Raw genomic sequence first — 22,506 nt, forward strand, 5'->3', positions numbered from 1 at the left:
CAATTGATTGTCCAAGGAAAGGGAATGCTCAATTGGGCTAGAATCATTAGCAACAACTTGGACGTGCAGTTGAGAAGACTAAGGCCTACCAAGTCATTTCACATGAGTTCATATGTTATATATATGCCTTGATCAGAGGTTTTGAGTATGCAAGACTACCTCACAGAGGAGTTGTTGGAAGAGGACCCGGAGAAATGAGAGTTTGTGATTCTTATGTTCAACTACATCATCCGCCAAGAAGTGACTACAAGCTAGTCAATGACACCTTCACGATGAATATTACCAGGATATTGCAAGGTGGGATTCACAATCGTCTGTCTCTGGACCAAAGAAACGAGACTCGGACTCGGCTCGGACTCGGCAAGGCCAAATCGGACTCGGACTCGGGACTCGGCGTCAGACTCGGCTCTAGACTCGGCTCTAGACTCGGCTGGACTCGGGAAAGTGAAAAACTCAAAAAATTTAGAGATTTTTTAAGATTTAAAACTTGTTTCATGCACCCTTTATTGAATAAGACACAATAACATCATCAAACTTGGCTCATTTCATTACATAATACATACACAAGTATACATCTATGATCTATCACATAAGCATAAACGCAAATTGTAGCTGAAGGAAATAACAAACATAGATATATAAATATTGTCAAATGTATACAATATTACAAAACTCATGGAATAAAAAATCCATGTCATCATATGATCATCATCAAATGTTCCATACAAATAACAAAGGTAAATACATCTACAAGCCTATGGCGCAGAGGAGTCTGCACCCTCCGGCCCCGACGTCGGCTCCGATGAAGGCCCCGGCCCCCTACAAAGGCATCTAAGGTAGGTCATAGATGATTGGGCAGCCATAGCCGCTCCTCGTGACACCACGCCATGCTCACCAACATCAGGAACATCTGTGTCACTGTCACCATCTCTGTCACTATCACCATCTGCCTCTGAATCTCCTCTCTCTGCTCGTGCTCTCTGCTCCTCCTCTGCCATGGCTATAGCCTCAGCCTCTATATCTACTTGGTCGATCCAATCAGTGTCATCATCACTAAAGACAACCACAGGATCTGTCTCAATGGCCCACTCTGCCTCAGGATCAACCTCATCTAGAATGATAGGAGAAATGTCAGCTAATGCATTCTTTCTCATTCTCAGGCGGAGGTCATAGTGAACAAAGATAAGATCATTCATCTTCTCCACGGATAATCTATTGCGCCTCTTGGAGTGTATGTGCTCAAACATACTCCAATTGCGCTCACAACCAGATGGACTGCATGGTTGGCTCAAGATGCGAATGGCCAACTTCTGAAGATTTGGTGTCGTTGGGCCAAAAAAGTTCCACCAATTATCTGAGTTTGAAATGAGAAAAATAAATAAAATCAGTCTCTCATAAACTCATTTAACAATATACAATAAAACTAAAATTAAGCCTTACAATTTATTTTTACCTGGCATCATAGTTGTCCTACTTTCTTTGGCGATAGGACGAGAAAAGGTCTCCCCTTGTGCATTTGAGAACAACTGTAGCTCTCGCATAAGATCTGTCTGAGTACAACCAACAGGTGCCATCTTCTCCATGACTGAGTATAGCCCATCAAGGACCTCCGCATCAGCCCTGAAAGTAGGGCTAAAATGGAATGCCGGATTCAAATAATAGGCTGCTGCATGGATGGGCCTATGAAGCTGATGATGCCATCTCTTATCAATGATCTACCAAATGGGACCATACTTGCTCTCATCTCCTGCATAGATAGATTTGATGCCCTCTTTCGCCCTATCCATGCCCTCATATATGTAGCCCATTGCAGGCTTTTCTCCATCCGCAACTCGCAACAAAACCACCAAGGGCTTAACAAACTGTAAAATTGAAAATATTGTGTAATTTAAAACATAAGCAAATAAGAGAATATGATGAATAAGTTATAAAACAAAAAGTTAAATAAAAATTGTAGAATTTATAAAAAAATTACCTTCACTATCTCATCACAAGGGCTCCAAAAGCCTCGCTCATCAAAAATGCAGTTTGCCATATCTTTTCCTGCTGGGGTGGCAGCATAGGATGAGGAAGACCACTCCTCACCAACAATCATACGTCTCAAGGCCATCTTACAACGAAGCATGGACTGCAATGTGATGAAGTTTGTGGCAAATCTTGTGATTCCTGGATGAGCTAACTCCTTATGCTCTGTGTATTGTCTCATAAGAGCCAACACCCATGAATGATTATATACAAATTTGCACACATTTCTTGCCTTTTCTACACATGTCTTGACCCATGGAAGTTTTCCAATATCCTCTAACATGAGGTCAATGCAATGGGCGGCACATGGAGTCCAAACTATAGATGGGTGCCTCTCCATCAATAGTCTGCCTACAACAACATAATTTGTTGCATTGTAATTAATGAGGTTACAAAATAGAAATTAATTTGCAAACAAAATTAGTTTGTAATCAAAAGTTTACCTGCAGCAACATAATTTGGTGCATTGTCAGTCACCACCTGTACCACGTTCTCTTCACCCACCTCATTAATCACCTCCTCTATCTGCTCACATAGGTAGGTGGCATTCTTGCAATGGGCGGAGGCATCAATAGACTTGATGAAAACGGTGCCCCCTGAAATAAAAAAATAAAGCAAGATCAATGATCATTCAATAAATCATTAAATGAAAAATAAAAAATTAATGCCTAAATGAAACTAAAATTAATCAATCACCTGCGGAAGAAACAAGAAAATTAAGGAGAGTTCTATTTCTCCTGTCTGTCCAACCATCAGTCATGATGGTGCAACCTTTAGTGCTCCATATTTGGCGTTGATCACCCAATTCTTTCTTCACATCATTCACCAATTCAGTCAAAATGGGTCCGCTCAAATCAAACTCAGAAGGGGCTTTGAACCCCGCCCCACAAATGGTAAGGGCATCAACCATTTCTTGCCAATAAGGTGACCTGTCACAAATAATTTTAATGAGATAAGTATGTACTATGTATAATGAACTATATACAACAAAAATTAATACGAACAATCAAATTATAAAAATTAAAACAATCAAACATAAAACATTTACCTGGCTGTGAAGAATGGAATACTGCCATAGATCCAAAATCTGCCAACTGCCATTTTAGCAGCATCATGGACCTCCTTGTTCCAACCCATGCTCTCAAGTGACTGTTGGGACCCAGGAGTAGTGCGAGGTGCAAAAAAGGTATCCAACCTAGATTTACGAATCCTAGGTCCAATGCTAACATTCCCACTACCACTGCCAGTGCTAGGAACATGAGAAGGGGCAGAGGCACTGGCACTAGCACTGGCACTTATAGAAGCAGAACCGGAAGCATGAGTAGTAGCAAAATGAGTGGGACGATATGAAGGTAAGGAAGAAGGCCCTCCAACACAACCTAATTGTGTCCCTGTTCCTAAAGGTGCATGTCTCCCAATGACTGTGAGATCCTCTTTTTCTTTCCTTTTCCTTTCAATTTCTTCAACCATTACATAGCAATCACGTACGGCCTCAGTGACTGCTTTTGTGCATGGGTCGGCATCATGCCCACGCACACCAGCAATATGGTATTTCAATCTATATATGCCTCCATGGAATATTGTTTTGCAAAATATACACTTTGTTTGCCCTTTTCTTTGCCCTGGAAAATCCTCATGATATTTCCAAGCAGGGTCCTTTCTAATGGGAGGTCTAGAAGAGGACATTGTATGATTGTTTTGTGAAACTTGAGGCAAATAAGAATGTGAAGGTTGCTGCAATAAAACATTACAAATGCAAAAATAAATTAAGACATTCATTCTATGTTGTGCATTCATAATTTCATTCTCATTGAACATTTTTTTCAAAAAAGCTAAAGTAGGGTTTGCAATTTTTTTTTTTTTAAATTGTAGGGTTTGTCAAACCCTACTTTTAAAAAAATAAAATTACAAACCCTGGGCCTACATAGTAACATAGAAAAGATTTTGGAATAAAATGTAAAACTTTCAAAAAAAAAAGAATAGAAAAATGAATTTTTGCATATAAGAAACAAAAAAATCTCAAAAAAACAATGTTACCTCTTAGAACTCTTGAAGAAAATTGAAGAAATTGAAGAAATCTTCCTTGCTGGTTTTTCTTCAATGCACCCTTGTTATTCTTTTTATCTCACTTTACTCCTCCTATTTTTGCAAATGAATGAAATGAAAGTCACTTTTAGGTATAAAACAAAAATAACACAAAAAAAAAAAGTCAAAAAAACCATTTAAAATTGTTTTTTTTTTAACTTATCATTCACTTCGCCGCTGGCCGAGTCCCAGGCACGGGACTCGGCCAAACTCGCCAAACTCGCCAAACTCGGCGAGTCTGGCGAGTCTGGCTCCTGGACTCGGCAGAGTCCAAGTCCGAGTCCCCAGGACTCGGCGAGGGTGACTCGCACTCGGACTCGCCGAGTCCAGGCGAGTTTAGGCGATTTTCGTTTCTCTGCTCTGGACGCACAGGAGCTCGTGAAGAAGCATGGTGCATGGTTCAATCAGTTTCCAAAATTCATAGACATCAGAGTTCATGGGTGTCCTTCACCTCCCTACATGTTGCCAAGATATCCTACAGACAGGATAGTACTACTTGAGGTGACTAGACAGTTGGCAGCTTATGCGAAGGCATCAATACACAAGCATAGAAATGGAATTCCCGTACCATCATACTAGGGAACTCAGTTGAAGTATGTCCTAATACTCAAGCCGCGGAAGATGCAGAGAAGGAATTATCTCTATACTCATTCACATCGTTTGCCTCGAGAGAGAATTTTGATCCTCATGGTCATATAGAAGAAACAGTCCGGAAGAAGTACAAGCATGAGTTTCAGGTGGAGGACTTTTGGATGAATGTCCAAGATGATGTAGAGGTCAAAAGAAAGATGTATTCCAGGTTACCCTTGGATCTCATCAGGAAATGCAAAATTTATAGAGTAGCTGATCAAGCCCAGGATAGTGGTAGATACCTCCAGTCATCCTATGAGAAGGAAGATAAAGAAGTGAAGGTAGATTGGAATGAGCCCGAGGTTTTAGACCTAAGAGCTTTGATGGCTCCCGTTTTATCTTGCACTCGCAGATGGGTGGATGTACAACATCAAAAGTTGAAGGAGCAGAATGTATCTATGACATTCACCTTGGAAACAAGACCAGAAGAAGGAGAGGCAAGTGTGAGTGAGAATACTTCTCATTCCAAAGGTTCAAAGAGGAAGAAGGACCTGAGAAAAGAGAACCTTCCAAGAAGAAGCAGAAAATGAATCCTGATCGCCCACCAAGCACATCTTCTAGGCATGAAAAGGAAGCAAGTCAAGGAGAAGATCAGAGGTAGATAGTGTATGAAATTGATGAGTCTATGGAATCCATGGTACAAAATGATAAACAAGGAAAAGGACAGACACCTCAGCATTCATCAAGTCAATCTCCCCAAGTTGGTGCTAATGAGCAACAAAAAGAAAAGAATGATGATGAAGCAACATCTCCTTTCCGGGAAGATAAACCTCTACCTAAAGAAATACAAGTGAGGGAAACAAGATCTGCCATTCTGGATTGGCTGAAAGAGAGGCTGACAAGGGTAGTTGTGGTTGAAGAGGAAGAACATGTATTTGACTTGTAAAGCCTTATAGGAAATTCTCGTGAAGTAATAGAAAAGAAGAAGGCCACAAAGATGTCAAAGGTAATTAGAGATGAGACAGGATCCAGAAAAGTGAAGATAGCTACACCAGTGGTGGACAAATATGAGGATGAGATTCTAGCAGAAGAATATGATCTAGAAACATTTGATCTTGGTCACCTTACCACCAAGTAGACTATGGAAGAAGCAACTAATTCACTGAAAGCACTCGAAGACAAACTCAAAGAGGAAGTGGAAAAGAATAAGAAGCTTGAAAAGGAGGTCAGTGCTTGGAGGAATTATTTTAGCCATCTTAACCAACCTTTGAGACGACAAGATCTAGCGATATCTCCTTTACATGCACTTCCTCTTGAATCAATAAGTGAGGCAGAGAGGGTGAAGAGCCTAGTTCAACTCATGAGTTCTTGGATTGATGAATCTTACAAGGTAGCCATTGAATTTGCAACAAGAATGATGAAGACAGTTCATCGAGCTATCCAGGTCCTCAAGATTATCCATAATCTAATGATAACTGTAGCTGCATTCACTCACACTAGAGATGTTATCATCCCAGTCTTACAAGTGATAAGAGAAACACCAAGACGGATTCTAGCACAAGAAAATATAATGGATGGAGGAACCCATAGCCTCCTGCAGTGGTCAGCTCTGCTCCAGATGAAGGAAGTTCTTTTTGAAGACGTCAACACCAGATGCAACCGAGTTGAAGGCACCATCCATCCAGTTCAAGACAAGGTGTTTGAGGTGTTGTGTACCATCCTTGACAGACGGATTGAGATCGAGACAGATGTGGACATCCAGGAGTTGGAAGACAGAATGAAGGTCATCTTTTGCAAGGAAGAGAACATCGTTATAGAAAGGCAACGAGATCAAATGTATGCTACTATGTTCCTGATTGAGAAGACCAAAGAACTTGAGCCTGGGTGGGTGGCGACTCTTCTCACTGCTTTTGATCAAGTCCTTCACTTGGAAAAACGAATGAAGAATCTTCCTGAGATTCCCATTGTTGAGATTGAGGGAATTGTGTCCAGATTCATTGAATATGCTAGAAAAGAGCATAGGAAAGGGAACAAAGTTCTAGATGAAAAGTTGTTATAAGATGATGTGGCAGCTTAATTCCTATTGGTTTGTCTCCTCGTTATTTGTGCCAATTTTTATTGGCTATGGATTAATAATGTTTATCTAAATGGGGACTTTTTTGTAACAAACCCTAATTAGGGTTTGGGTGTTAAAATCTCAGCCATCGATCTTCTTTTGATCCGGGCCATTCATTGTATTTGAGGATGCTATATAAGACCTCACTCATTTCATTTTGAGGAGTTAGAGAGAGAGAGAGAAAAGTTAGAAAGTTGGAGTGAAATAAGTTTAATTTTGTTAGTAGCAAAATTGAGTAGTGAAGAGAGAAAGTTGAACAATTGTTGTTTATTTGGCTATGAGATCAATGAAATATTGAAGTTATGGTGTTTTGTTGCAATCCTTGTGGCTACTTTCATGGTTGTTTATCTTCTTGAATCACTCTTAGTAGAGATAGCATTTAAATTTTAAGTTTGAAGGACGAATGTTGTGCCTGATCTTTGATAAGACTCACATTCCAAACCACTAGCTTCTTACTGATTGTAAGAACGCCTTGTGTGGTCAACTGGAAACATTAAGATTGGTTAAGAGTTCAATCATCATTAGAAGTATTGATATGTATCTCCTTGATAGTATCTATCTCCTTGGTGATTTGAAAATCGTTGAATACCCTTAGAAGATTGCACCAATTCCAGTGGAGTTGTAATCCTTTGGCGATACTGAAATTGGTAGAATCTTATCAAGACCAATCTTCATTAAGTCATTCTTAGGATTAGTTTAAGTATCTCTTTCTTGAAACCCTTATCTTTTGATTTTTTTTGAAAATCTGTTAGTATTAGGAAAATCCGGTTTCCTCATTTGGAAAGATAGTAGCACGAACAAGCTTTCTTTGAAAGTACGTAAGGCCCCTTGAAGAAACAACAAACACAACAACCACTGGTGCTTATCCACGAGTAGAGATCCTACAAAGCAGAACCTTGAAGTCCTTCTGATTGATCCTTTTTTTGCTATATCTTCAACATTTAGAGACTTTACTCAAGAGAGGATAAGATACCTCTGGGTATTTTATTCTGTGTTTGGTCGTGTACAAAATACACATCAACAGTATGATAGAAAGGTAATTTGCTTTGTAAATCTGTATTTGCATATCAATAAGATGTTTTATGTGTAAACTTCTTTGTCATGATAGGACATTTTGGATTTTATCCCTTGGGTTCATATCTAAGAGGCGACGATCTCTCAAGATAATGAACACTTGTATGAAGACATTATAAGGTGATGATCTTATGATGTCCAAATCAGTTATCATGTTGGATCTCTGGTGTGTCATGGATGTGCCATGATTGTGTTGTGGTAAAACATTTGTATAAGGTGTTAGTGCACATATCACAACTTGGATAAGATGAGAACTTAATCTTTCTCATATGATTATCCTTAAGTATTGCATGTTTAGGCAATATTGATATCACACGCTTAGGTGATATCCTGTCATCACAAGATTGACGTGATGGACATTTGTATCACGTGTTTAGGTGATACTTCATATCATGTGATTAGGTGATATGATTTTCTAGAGAGTCAGATTGTGTAAAGAATGCTAACTATCATTTGAATTGTGATGCTTGATATATTGTTTGCATTTATCTTACCTAGCTAAGAGGGAGTGTTAATGCATGATAGCTTCGGTAAGATAAATGATTGAATGAGAGATAAATGAAGTCTCCCATTCAATCATTTATCCTATCGATAATTATGATGAAAAACTTCAAGCTATTAATCCTTCATTTGATAACCATTCTTCATTTGTATATGATCAATCTACTTAGTTCGATTTAAATGCTTAACTATCAATAATCATCCTATAGCATAGAATCCCGATTTAATATCGGTTACATTATTTGTGTTCACCGATTATTAAATCGGACTAACCAATGCAATCCAATTTATATCGGTTAACATATTTAATAGTAAACAAATGATTATCGGATCAACCAAACACCGATTAGTATCGGGTGTCAATATAAGCTTGCACCGATTGATATCGGGTTATGTATGCACCGATTAATATCGGGTGGCAAGGTAAATACACACTGATTGGTATCGGGCTGTGAACTTAAGCATACACCGATTGGTATCGGTTGTTAAGATAAACATACACCGATGGGTATCTGTTGTTAAACGTACACCGTTTGTTATTACTGCGATTAGCAAAGGGGCACAATCAAGTAATGTCTTGATCGGTCATGTCTAAAAAGACATGACCGGTTAAGGCATTGCTTGATCGTACCCAACTTGCATATATATATCAAATGGCATTTGTGAGAAAGGACCTCAAAATCAATAAATGCTCCTCTCACCTGCCATACAAAAGAAGATAGTCAGATTTATAATATAAATAGATAATACATAGAACAAGATAATATCAACTAGACTATAACTTGCATATTGAATGGAAAATTGAACATCATTTACAATTGCAACATCATTTGAAGAACGTCATAACCATTGAAGATTGAATCAAGATAGTACGTAAGTCCCCTCACAGGTACAACAAATCACATAATACCATTGAAGCTATCCAACATGTTAAGACATAACATCGAGAACCTTGGAGTCATCTCAAGTGATCCTTTGCAAATCTTCAGCATTTGAGAGTCTTTATTCAAGAGAGGATAGAGTGCCATTGGTATTTTATTCTGCGTTGCATAGTGCGTGAAAGCACCATCAACGGGTCTTTTCTCTCAAATGAGGACCCACCTGAAATATCCCTTGTACTTTTATGACTGAGAAAAAGGAATATTTTCTGCGTGTTATGCTGTTCTGAGATTTTGTGTGTTATGCTGACAGTTTTTAGTTTGTAATGAAGATCATCACACATGAATATCTTATGATTAATCAACTTCTAAATGACTCTCCTTGACCGATAGTTGACTAGAGATGCATATGCAACTACCTATTGATGATATATATGAGTCTAGGTCCAAAAATCATAACTAACAGCAAACTGACATTATGACAAACAATTCTCATACATCCTTAGATAATTATGAATGTAAATGTAATGAAGACGCAATCCAAACTCCTTCCTTATTTATTCATATGACGAACAAATGAGACCTTACATTGGCAGCAATATGATTAAATACATGGACTGTTATCATGGACCATTTTCAGACTTCTTAAGACAAATGACAGCAACTAAGTCTTACATTCAAAGAGTTTAGTGATGCCAAAAGAACCTTGAGCTGGACGCCTTGAAGAAGCAATCAATATCAAGAGTTAGGGAGCCTCCAATGAGCCAATTTGCCCTCCTACATAAATTGCCCCTGCTACTGCTGATAAAGGTCTGAAACAATAATGACTGATGGCTGCAAGTTCTCCTTTCTTTTCCAAAATTATCGCCCTTCCTCCACAAATAGAGCGCTTTACTTAATGATCTGTTTCGAAGCCAAATTGAAGAGATATGAGCCAAATCGAAGATATAACCTGCCTACCACGATTTTGACTCGGACTGAAAAATATCACTGAATCTTACACAAGAACACCTCCAAATTGTCTTGGAATGAATCACCTAATTCCTTCAAGGATATCGCTGGCCTAAGGATGAAGATTGAGTGACTTCTTTGTAAATGTTTTCAATTTCTATTCAATGAGCAAGATATATAATGTTATTGTATCTTTCATGTAATTGTCAATTCACTATATAATAAATCTGATTATTATATTGTATGTTGCAGATGGAGAAAGAGCATTAATAAATTTCGATGATCTTCCAACATTCACTGATCGATATATATACATGCAAATAAAGGAGATTAAGCAATACCTTGACCGGTCATGTAGACATGACCAATCAAGATATTACTTGATTGCGCCTCTTCAAACCATAATCGTGTTAACCGATATCAATCGGTGTGTATGCAATTAACAAATATAACGGATACCAATCGGTGTGTATGCAATTAACAAATAAAACCGATACCAATCGGTATTCTGTGCATTACTATTTGTAACTAATGTTAATCAGTTGTTAGGCATTGGTTAAGAACCCGATGTTAATCGGGATTTATATGCAAGCTTATATATATATATAAATCGAAGAATACGATCACAACAAGATCGTATATATGTGAATATCTACATAAGTTTGAGTTATCATGCATATGATTATTGGTATAAGAAAAACCGAAAATAACATATTGAAGAGTAATTATAATAATCATCAGACAAAGGAATGATAACTGAAGACTTATCATAGTCTATTGATGAGATAGATGATTGAATGAGAGACTTCATTTATCTCTCACTCAATCATTTATTTTACCGAGGCTATCATGTATCAACACTCCCTCTTAGCTAGGGAAGATAAATGAAAGACAACATATCTAGCATCACATTTCTCATGATGGTGAGTATTCCTTATGTAGTCTTATAATCTTACTCTCTAGGGGATCATATCACCTAGACATGTGACGTGAAGTATCATCAATCATATGATACAAGAAATCACATCACCTAAGGACGTGACATGAAGTATCACCTAAACGCGTGATACAAGAGTTCATCACATCAACTTGTGATGACAAGATATCACCTAAGCACGTGATATCAGTATTGCCTAAACACGCAATACTTTAAGAATAAGCACATGAGAATAGTTAAATTCTCAACTTATCCAAGTTGTGGTATGTGCACTAACATTTTATCCAAATGTTTTACCACAACACAATCATGGCACATCCATGGCATACCAGAGATCCAACATGATAACTGGTTTGAACATCATAAGATCGTCACCTTATAATGTCTACATACAAGTGTTCATTATCTGAGAGATCGTCACCTCTTAGACATGAACACAGGGGGTTAAACCCATAAAAGTCCTAACATGACAAAGAAGTTTACACATAAAACATCTTAATAAGTATAGGAGTACAGAGCAAATTAAATTTCAATCATACCAAGACTTTTTCTGAAGTGCTTAACTTTCACCCTTGAAAGTGGTTTGGTAAGAATATCTGTTGTCTGATCTCCTGTACAAATGTATTCCAACTGGATCACATTCCTGTCTACCATGTCTCGTACATAATGATATGGAATCTCAATATGTTTGGATCTGTCATGAAACACCGGATTCACTGAAAGTTTTATACAACTTTGGTTGTCGCAATGAATAACTGTAGGCTTCATTGGTTCACCGAATAACCCCACAAGCAGCTTCCTAAGCCACACTGCCTCTCGAGCAGCTATGGAGGCTGCAATGTATTCGACCTCAGTGGAACTCTGTGCTACCGATGACTGTTTTCTGCTGATCTAGGATATCATGGCTGAACCTAAACTGAAACATCTTGAGGTGCTTTTCTTGTCAGTTACACTTCCAGCCCGATTTGAATCTGTGAATCCATGTAAATCTAGTTCAACTCTCTCATATTTGAGACCAAGTTTTAGGGTACCTTGTAGATATGTCATGATATGTTTTACTGCTACCAGGTGTATCTCCTTTGGTTCAAACATAAACTGACTCAAGGCATTAACTGCATAACAGATATCTGGTCTCGTATTTACAAGATACATCAGGGACCCAATCATTTGCCTGTATAGAGTAGGATCTGAGGGTTGTGATTCTGCTGCTGCTTCCTTAAGTTTATGAAGGTTTGTTTCCATTGGAGAGGTCATGGGTCTGCAGTTTAGGAAATCTCTTCAAAATGTCCAAGGTATATTTACCTTGGTTTAGTATAATGCCATCAGAATTTTGCCATACTTCCAAACCTAGGAAGTAATGAAGGAGTCCCAAGTCCTTCATGTCAAATTCTTTAGCAAGGTCTTTCTTACACTGATCGATGAGGTGATCTTTTCCTGTGATTAACAAATCATCAACATATAAAATTAATATCAGCATATCACCTTTGTCTTGCTTATAGTAGAGATTTGGATCTGCATCATTCTTTGAGAAGCCTAGCCCTGAGAGATAAGTGTCAATTCTTTCATACCAGGCCCTGGGAGCCTGTTTAAGTCCATAAAGAGCTTTCTTGAGTTTACATACATGAGATTCTACATCATTAATCTCAAACCCTTCAGGTTGCTCTAGGTATACTTATTGTGCAATCTCTCCATTAAGAAATGCTGTCTTTACATCCATCTGATGTACTTTCCATCCTTTTGCTGCTGCAATGGCTAAGATTGTTCTTACTGAGGTATATTTGGCTACAGGTGCAAAGGTTTCTTCATAGTCAATTCCTTCCTTTTGTGAGAACCCTCTGGCTACAAATCTAGCCTTGTGTTTCTCAATGCTGCCATCTGCAACATGTTTGATTTTGAAGAGCCATTTGGAGGTGACAACAGATTTTCCAGCTGGCCTAGGAACACCAGCTCCCAAACATCATTTTTCATAATGGACTGGTATTCCTCAGACATGGCATTCTTCCATACTTGATGTTTAAGTGCATCTGATACATTAGTAGGTTCCGCTTTTGAAAGATCATTCATGAGGGCAACGTAGTTGGTAAGTTTGTTAGGCCTTTTGCTTTCTCTGAAGGTTCCTGAAGGGGCAGCATACTTCTGAGCTTCTTCTATAGTTTTGGTAGCGCATAGTGGTCTTTTCTTGAAATTTTCTCCAAGTGGGTTTTGAGATTCACCTTCATTTTCCTCAAGACTCTCCCTCTGAAGCTCAGGAGCAAGGTCTTCATCTATGCTAGGGGTAGGGATATAGGCTTCAGGTTCTATTGAGCTTTGGGCTCTTTTGAAGGCTAAGTCTTCTTCAAAGATTACATCCCTACTCAATTCAATATTCCTCTGACCAGGTATATAGATTCTGTAGGCCTTGGAGGTTTCACTATATCCTACAAGTATTCCCCTTTTTCCAGAAGGCTCTAATTTTAATCTTTTCTCCTTAGGTACATGAATATAGACAGGGCACCCAAATATCCTAAGGTGGTTGATATCTGGCTTTGTTTTAGTAAAGACTTCCTCAAGGGTTTTATCTTCAAGATGGGAGTGAGGACATCTATTTTGTATATATACAGCAGTGTTGGTTGCTTCTGCCCAAAGATTGGTATTTAGATTCTAATCAAGAATCATGGCTTTGGCAGCTTCTACAACTATCCTATTTTTCCTCTCAGCTACCCCATTTTGTTGAGGATTATAAGTTATAGTAAGCTCCCTCTTAATCCCAGCAGTTTTACAAAAGTCTTTAAACAAATCTGAGGTGTATTCCCCTCCATTGTTAGTTCTTGAGGTTTTAATTTTATTTCCTGAGTAGTTTTCTGTTAGTGATTTAAATTCCTTAAACCTATTAAGGATCTCTTCTGATTCTTTACATTTTAGAAAGTAGATCCAAGTTTTCCTAGAGTAGTCATCAACAAATATTACATAATACAAAATCCCCCTAAAGAAGGTACAGACATAGGTCCACATACATCAGAATGAACTAACTCTAAAATTTTGCTTGTTTTTCGAGTACTATTTTGAAAAACACCCTTATTATTTTTACCTAGGGCACATCCCTTGCATGCCCCTGAATGATATTGCTTTAACTTAGGTAGACCTGTGACAAGGTTTCCCATTGATGATAAAGCTCTAAAATTCAGGTGACCTAGTCTTCTATGCCAAACTTATTTAGCATTTGTAGCTTCATGGATTAGTTGTAGGTTGGGCTCTGCACAACTCATACAAGTAGCCTTGTCTTTGACCAATGGTTTTAACTTTCTTGATAGATGAATTCTTTGGCCAAGCCAACACTCTGTTGTCCATGAAGGTCACTATGTACCCATTATCCTCTAGTGCTGATATAGAGACTAGATTTCTCTTGATGCCTGGGACATATAGTACTCCTTTAAGTTGCAATGATACGCCTGACTTCAATTTGATGGTGCAGGTTCCAACTCCTCTGACTGGACGTGTGGAGTCATCTCCTATAGTCACTTCCTCATCATTCTCCTCTATCATGGAGTCTAGCACTTCTCTAAACCCTGTAATGTGTCTGGATGAGCCACTATCGATCACCCAGGAGTTAACCTTGTTTGATGCTTGGTTTGTAAGTGCTGAGTAGAGTACATACTTCTTGGAGTCATCTTCCCCTTTAGATTTTCCTGCTTTGGCAAATGTGGCTTGTTGTTTGGCTCTTTCCGGACATTTGGCAACATAGTGTCCGAATTTGTCACATCTATAACATTGGATATGAGAGAGATCCTTCTGGGAGATATTCTTGCCTTGACGACCTTTCCTTTTCCTAAATTGTTTCTTCTTGCTTTTCTTATTTGAGTTTGTATTTAGGACTTGGAGATCTTCATCTATATTCTTTTGTTTGATCCCTTTCTTATTTAACCTTGATTCTTCTTGGAGACAGTCTGCCCTTAACCTTTCAAACTTTGGAAATTTAGCCCTTGCACTGATGCCTTAGATGAATGTTTCCCATTTACTAGGCAACCCATCTAGAGCAGTGAGTGTTAATTCTTTGCTTTGGATCTCATATCCAAGGGTTGCTAGCTCATCCCTTAGGGCTGATATCCGCATGAAGTAGGCATTGACTATCTCCCCTTTGATCATAGCTGTATGATTTATTTCTCTCTTTAAAGCCAAGGTTCTACTTGCATTGGATATCTCAAATGCATCTTCAACTGCTTTGAACATGTTGTAGGCCGTTTCATGTTTCCTTATGATAGGCATAATATTATTCCTCACCCCATCAACTATGATTTTGATGGCCTTTTCATTTCCCTCTATCCATGTCGCTTTGTCAGGTTCAGTCTCAGGTTCTGTGGTTTCAACTTTTACAAATGATTCAACTTTATTTTCTCTTAGAATCATCTTGATTCTGAACTTCCATGCTGAGAAATCATTGCCTCCTCCGAGTTTGTCTTCGAATCTGATAGTGCTTGCCATTTGGAGAAATGTGATGTTGGATATATTCTTGACTTGAATTTAACACAAAATTGAAAAGCCGCAGGTTCGATTTTTACTTGGCTCTGATACCATGTAAATGTTTTCAATTTTCTATTCAATGAGCAAGATATATAATGTTATTGTATCTTTCATGTAATTGTCAATTCACTATATAATAAATCTGATTATTATATTGTATGTTGCAGATGGAGAAAGAGCATTAATAAATTTTGATGATCTTCCAACATTCACCGATCGATATATATACATGCAAATAAAGGAGATCAAGCAATACCTTGACTGGTCATGTCTATTAGACATGACCGATCAAGATATTACTTGATTGCGCCTCTTCAAACCATAATCGTGTTAACCGATATCAATCGGTGTGTATGCAATTAACAAATACAACCGATACCAATCGGTGTGTATGCAATTAACAAACAAAACCGATACCAATCGGTATTCTGTGCATTACGATTTGTAACCGATGTTAATCGGTAGTTAGGCATTGGTTAAGAACCTGATGTTAATCGGGATTTATATGCAAGGTTATATATATATATATAAATCGAAGAATACGATCACAGCAAGATCGTATATATGTGAATTTCTACATAAGTTTGAGTTATCATGCATATGATTATTGGTATAAGAAAAACCGAAAATAACATATCGAAGAGTAATTATAATAATCATCAGACAAAGGAATGATAACTGAAGTCTTATCATAGTCTATCGATGAGATAGATGATTGAATGAGAGCCTTCATTTATCTCTCATTCAATTATTTATCTTACCGAGGCTATCATGTATCAACATTCTTGACGAGATCTGACCCAAATCGTGGAATATGAGATGAAGTTCGAACCTGTCTCAGACCTGAAATTTTATAACAGCGACTCACAAATCTTCCTCAAAATGTTCTTCAATAAATTCGCCTCATTATTCCAAACCAAATCGATGTAATATGGGCATCCAATCTGAAGATTCTGATGATAGCATTAACCCATCCACCATGGAAATATATCAGACTTGATAACCACACTTAGGAAGACTGTTTGTCTCCCTCTCTCATTAGCAACCCCCTGGAAGATCTCTCACCTCCTCATTTATGCTAATCATCGGGAGTTTTCGTTCCCAAATGATTGTCTACAGAAAACCCTTAGGCTCCACAAGTCTACACAAGAAGAGATATTCACAACAACTGATGCCTAACAATGAATCACCTTACTCTATTTATTCTTTTCATATGCAATCATGTGATTCCTTCTAGAAGATTCTCTTCTTATCCTGTAAGTACACTTTATTATTATTTTATTACACATTAATTTAATTGCACTTTTAAAAATATTATTATATTAAAGTGCACACGTCTCGCAATACGTGTAATCTCCTTATTTCGCCATAGAATCAAATAGACATGAAATGTGAAGCCATGAATCACTACAAATCGACCTGCTAATCAATCCTCTTGGCCTATGAGGGTCAGATGATAGGCCAATCCCATGAATATCTGAGGACTAATGATAAGGGGACATTACACCACCTTATATATCTTTTAAGTGAGATGGATGGACGCATCCATTTGCAAAGATCGCCACCTTGCCAAAGGAGGTATCTCTTCCAATGACTGCTGCCTTTCCTTAGCTTGTGACCCCTTGAGACCTTTCATCTAATCGCTGTAGTTGGAGGACTTGTTTCAGATTAAGAGAGTATTATTAATATTTGGTAGCTTCTATATTTTGTTTTCTGGTAACTCAGATCTTTATTGCCTAATAACTTACTCTGATCTCTTTCTGCTGCTTCTTTCTTAATTCCCAATTTGTTCTTCACATACTCAGAATTATTCCTATGATTCCACCCATTTTGTCCACCCAAAGACCTCTATTTATACAACTCACATGCACCTCCTCACCTGACGGTCATGCCTTGTCAATGAGGTCAGTCAGCAACAAATAAATTACATTTTTATTGTTTAAATTCCCTTTCCAAAAGGTGGCACCAATGCAAGGAGAGGTCGGCCCTAGAAATATCAAAATTTTATCTAATTCAACAACACCACACAGGTTGGATGTGCAGGGTTTGACATATTTTATTTATATCTCATTTTTGGGTCGGCCCTCTTATTCAATCTCCTAGGGTTTGCTATTTAGAGCTGTGATTTTCCAACCACAATATCAGGTTGGGGACATGACATAAAGGTATAAAAGGAGGAACTCTACATTGAAGCAAGGCATCCAAGAGGGATCAATCAGACAATCGAAGAAGAGAGAATATCTGATACACATATACATCTGAGTATAAACATCAGATCAGATTTATTATAAGGCAAACATCAAACTTGTATATTAACAAGTATTTGGTATGCATTAAGGATAATGTTATAATGCATCTTTATTTCTTTATATACTTTCTACCAAGATATTACTAAACTTGTAAATTTATAAATAAGTTTATCTAATAATTATCACCACAAGCAATCATATGGGAATGGAAGGAAATATGTTAGGGGAAGGGGATAGATTGGTTCCTTCGAATTAAGTAGGCCACCCCAAGCGATGGAATTATCAAAGAGGGATGTTCCTGCCACTTGTGGGCCAAGGGGCAAGTTGTCTTTGTTGGATGCTGCGTGCTCTTGGGCTTAATTGGACTGAACAGTCTTCCTTAATAACCCAGGTTCCCTCAAATTAAGCAGACCACCACAAGTGATGGAAATTATCAAAGATGGATGGTCTTGCCACTTGTGGGCCAAGGGGGAGTTCTCTTAGTTGGATGCTACACTTGCTTACGCGTAATTGGGCCTGATAGTTGCTGGGTACCCTTTGTGGCTTTCCTCTCCAAACCCTACTGTGGTTGATTATGGGAAATGGAACTATTGATGCTTAAGTTCAAAAAGCTATTGCATGATTTATCTAAATAGATTAAGATGATTATAGATATATATGCACTTATATTTGTTGTTGGATCCCTAACCCAATAGAATATAGAAACAATTGGTCTTATGAATTATATTCCAAATATTGTCTAACATGATTGCAGGAGCTAAACTAGGATTTATCTTGATAAAGACATTGGTTAAGATATAATTCTAACTATATTATGTTCTTATCTTAATTGAACTTGTGATTTTAGGGCAAGATAAGGGTAGAGTTGTGATTTTAGGACATGATAAGTGTAGGGCTGGGATGAGAGAGGGCTCTCCATCTTCAATGTATACCTTAGGAAATCATAATTCTGTCATATGATGAAAATCATTCCTTGGAAGAGAAAAATGTGGCTATTGAATAATTCCGTTCCATCTATGATTGCTCTTTTGAATCTTGGCTTGATAATCTAACAATTTAGTTACATCTGGAGTAAAATATAGACCAAATTTATCTAGATAATCTTAAAATTCAAATTGAGATAGAGTTATTCTATTAAAAAATCCAAAGTTACAACCTTTTAGAATATTCATCTTACTTTTGACACAATTATACTCTTGTGCTAGTGATTTGGATTTTAAATGCATAGTTATTCTTACAAAAGCATCATGTAAAGCAAATTGTTTTAAGAAATATTCTTCAGCAGTAAAACCTATTGAAGTAAACATTCAAGATCTTCAATCAGCAACACCAAATAACCTTCACATGACAAGAGAGAAGCAACAACAAAAGATGCTATTCCACTAATTTCAAGCATACAATATGAAAGATGCCAAGTATTGACTGAAGCAATCTGATTTAATTTTCTGATTCTGATTTCTTTGGCCAGCGGTAGGGGAATTTAGTTTTTATGTTAGTTTTTGAAGTTTTATGCTTTTTTGTGATTTTTTGTAATATTTGCCTTGGGAATTTGGCAATGCAAATGAATAGCAAGGATAAAACATACACAATTGACTGGAAATAAATTTTTCGATTGACGGATTTATTAACAGCAATTAAACAAATGCCAATAAATAATGAAATTCAACAATGACATGCCCAAAATTGGCCTACTAGGAGTCCAACGCCTTGCCTGGAGGGCTTCCTTATTGGCTTAATTGAGTGCAGATGCTGCTACAGGAGCTTCCAATGTGTTCTAACTTCTCCAATGAGTTTTATTCTCCTAAATAATAATTACCAAAAACAAATCTTGCACAAATAAATGAAGCTGCAGCTGTTTCCCTCAGGCCTCCAGGAGACTTAACTGAAATTGGTCAATTTTCCCCACTAATTTGCTCATATCTCTCCCCAAAGTTGTCAAAAGCCTGAAAGAATGATTTATTTCTTTATTCCTAATGCTGACAATGAATTTTATGCAAAAGAACCAACTGCAAACCCTCCAATTTATTTTCTATGAATTCCTAGGCAAGCTAGGAGTGTATGGCTGGGCTGGGAGAAGTATGGCTGGCCATAAACTGCAATAATTTCACCAAGTTATGCCCTCTATCTGCTCAGATCTGATTCTCATGTCCAAAAGTTGGCGTAGCTGTCAAAATTTCTTTGATTAAAACCCTTGTTGGTCAAATAAATGCATTCCCAGCACTCCAAATTGATAGAATATGAGAGGGTTTTCGTACTTCCACTCAGAAATGGAGGTCTTCGTCTCCAATTCCATACCAGACACCTGAAAGAATATGAAAGGGTTTTTGTACTTCCACTTAGAAAATAACCTTCACATGACAAAATTGTGCAAAATGAGCTCCCAAACACCTTTTATTTTCAGCCCAAACCCTAATTTTGAATTAGTGTTTCATTTCTCCAGTTATTAATAAAATAACTTTATTTTATTTATGCCTCATGAAAATCGAACCACAAGGGTCCTCCATCATTATTTTAATTTGGCCCCTTCATTATTATAGTAATATTTGCTAAAACGCCTAGGTAAGAGGGCCAATGAATTATTATAACTTATTTCCCCATAAAGTGATTTTAATATCACTTTATTATTATTTTATTAAGTCCAAACTTAGGAAATATTAAAATATTTCCTTATTTATTAATAAAATGAGATTCAGAGCTCAGATTGGAATTTCGTCCGAAGTGCTATGATCATTGCTGACGACTTAACCCCTGCAGGCTGATTGACAGTTCCTCCTAAAAAATAGGAACCTCGCTCAAAGTGCCAGAAACTGTCCAAGAGGCTCCTTCTCAGCTCCGTGGTCCCTCAAGTGGTCAACCTGTTAACTGCTAGTTCTCCCTAAAAAATAGGAGACCTCCCTAAAAAGTAGGAACTGCCGTCTGAAAGCTCAAAATGGCTCATAGAGCCCCCGCAAAGCTCTATGCTCCTCAGAATGAGTTCCCTAACCATTTGGTTGACCTATTGGAACTCGAGTGAAAGGTCAACCCTCTGCTCATCTCTTGTCGCCTAGAAAGGGAGCATTACACAATATGATATGAATGAGATGATTTTGCAATGTACAAACACTTTGATTCTATAAGTAAGGTGTGATGAGATAAGAGAAACTACCCTAGAAACAAATATTAAATGCATGATGCAAATATTAAATGCTAAGTGACTAAAATAAATAATGGAACATGGCCCCATTATAAGGAACTTCTAGAATGCCACCTAGAACTAAGTAAGCTTAAGTCATGTGAATAGGTTCCCAAAAATAATTAGATAGGAACTGACCTTATGCATATTAACACACCCCTTATGTTGTCATGTCCCCTCTTTAGTATGACATGACACTTTACGTGGATTTGCCTATTCCAGACTCTCGTAGGCAGATGGTTGTGGTGAGAGAGTCATTTTGGCGTTTATTTGGTGAATGGATGGCTCATTATGCTCTTGGAGACATTATATTTTATTATTTGGGGCCAAGATGTTATATTTTTAAATTGAGGTGCACTTTTTATTTTATGAAGTAACTTTTTATCTAAAAAGTGCAATGAGGCTTCTAGAAGATTCTATTATGGATACTTCTAGAAAGTCATGGATACTTCTAGAAAGACTAAGAGGCTTCTAGAAGATTCTATTATGGATACTTCTAGAAAGTTATGGATACTTCTAGAAAGACTAAGAGGCTTCTAGAAGATTCTATTATGTGTATAAATAGACCCCATGGGTCTCTCATTTGGCATCCAAGTTTATTTTTCTCTAGTGCATCTACTTGAGCATTTGTGGAGCTTGAAGGTCTACAAGTATTCAGCTGAATCATTGGGAACGATACCTCCCAAGTGATTGCATAACTGAGGGGGTGAAAGATCCTTTGAAGGGTTGCTCTTCGGAATTGGTACTCAGTCAATTCAGGTGTGCTTAATTGGAATACTATCTTGTCAGGGTTCGATTTAGAAATCAGTTGCAAACTTACATCTTTGTTCATGTATCAATGAATGTCATTGTCTATCTTAGAAAGTCTAAAATAGTGATTAGAAATTAATTGCAACAGTTGTATACTTCAAACTCCCATATTTTTGAAGCATGTATGACATCTATTTGACATAATGTCAATTCTAGTATTGATGAAAAATTGAGTTGTTCCCTTGGTAGTTAAATTGATATATGTTTCCTATATACTTTGCAAATCAGTAAAGTGCTTAGTTGTAGATTGTATGTAACTTGTTGGACAATATTCCTTGAATCAAAATCATCAATTCTTCCATACATAAGCAAGGGATACTACAGTGGTATCAGAGCGGTTTCCTGCTAGCCGGATAGGGTTTATGCGGTCACCGTACAATCAAGTTTACAACAGAGGTAGCAGGGCTCTATTTACACTAGGTAAGGACATGGGTGATAGGCAATCACAAAGCCCACCTAGAAACAGGAGGGATGATGAGATTATGCAACGTTTGGAACAAATGGCCACAACCCAGGATAGAACCCTACAGAACATTGAAGCTTTGATGCGCCATTTGGTTAGGGGGAATAGGAGAAATGACCATAATGATGACCGTGATGACAGGAGCATAGCAGGATCACAACATGAACAGGGAACACGG

The 22,506-nt window shown here is 37.6% G+C and overlaps 2 protein-coding genes across 7 annotated transcripts in view; one reads left to right on the forward strand and one right to left on the reverse strand.

Moving 5' to 3' along the window:
• LOC131031265 (anthranilate phosphoribosyltransferase, chloroplastic) overlaps positions 1-22,506 on the forward strand; it is a 209,881-nt gene that overhangs the window by 80,807 nt on the left and 106,568 nt on the right. The gene's annotated exons all lie outside the window — the stretch shown is intronic.
• Positions 1,237-3,866, reverse strand: LOC131857294 (uncharacterized). Its single transcript, XM_059209572.1, has 6 exons — positions 3,074-3,866; positions 2,722-2,954; positions 2,469-2,621; positions 1,976-2,376; positions 1,454-1,862; positions 1,237-1,354 (listed from the first exon to the last, which is right to left on the reverse strand). Exons 1-5 carry the CDS (start codon positions 3,841-3,843, stop codon positions 1,716-1,718), a joined length of 1,704 nt encoding a protein of 567 aa, XP_059065555.1. The 5' UTR covers positions 3,844-3,866; the 3' UTR covers positions 1,237-1,354; positions 1,454-1,715.

Source organism: Cryptomeria japonica, chromosome 8, assembly GCF_030272615.1.
Source record: "Cryptomeria japonica chromosome 8, Sugi_1.0, whole genome shotgun sequence".
NCBI classification, from domain to species: Eukaryota; Viridiplantae; Streptophyta; class Pinopsida; order Cupressales; family Cupressaceae; genus Cryptomeria; species Cryptomeria japonica.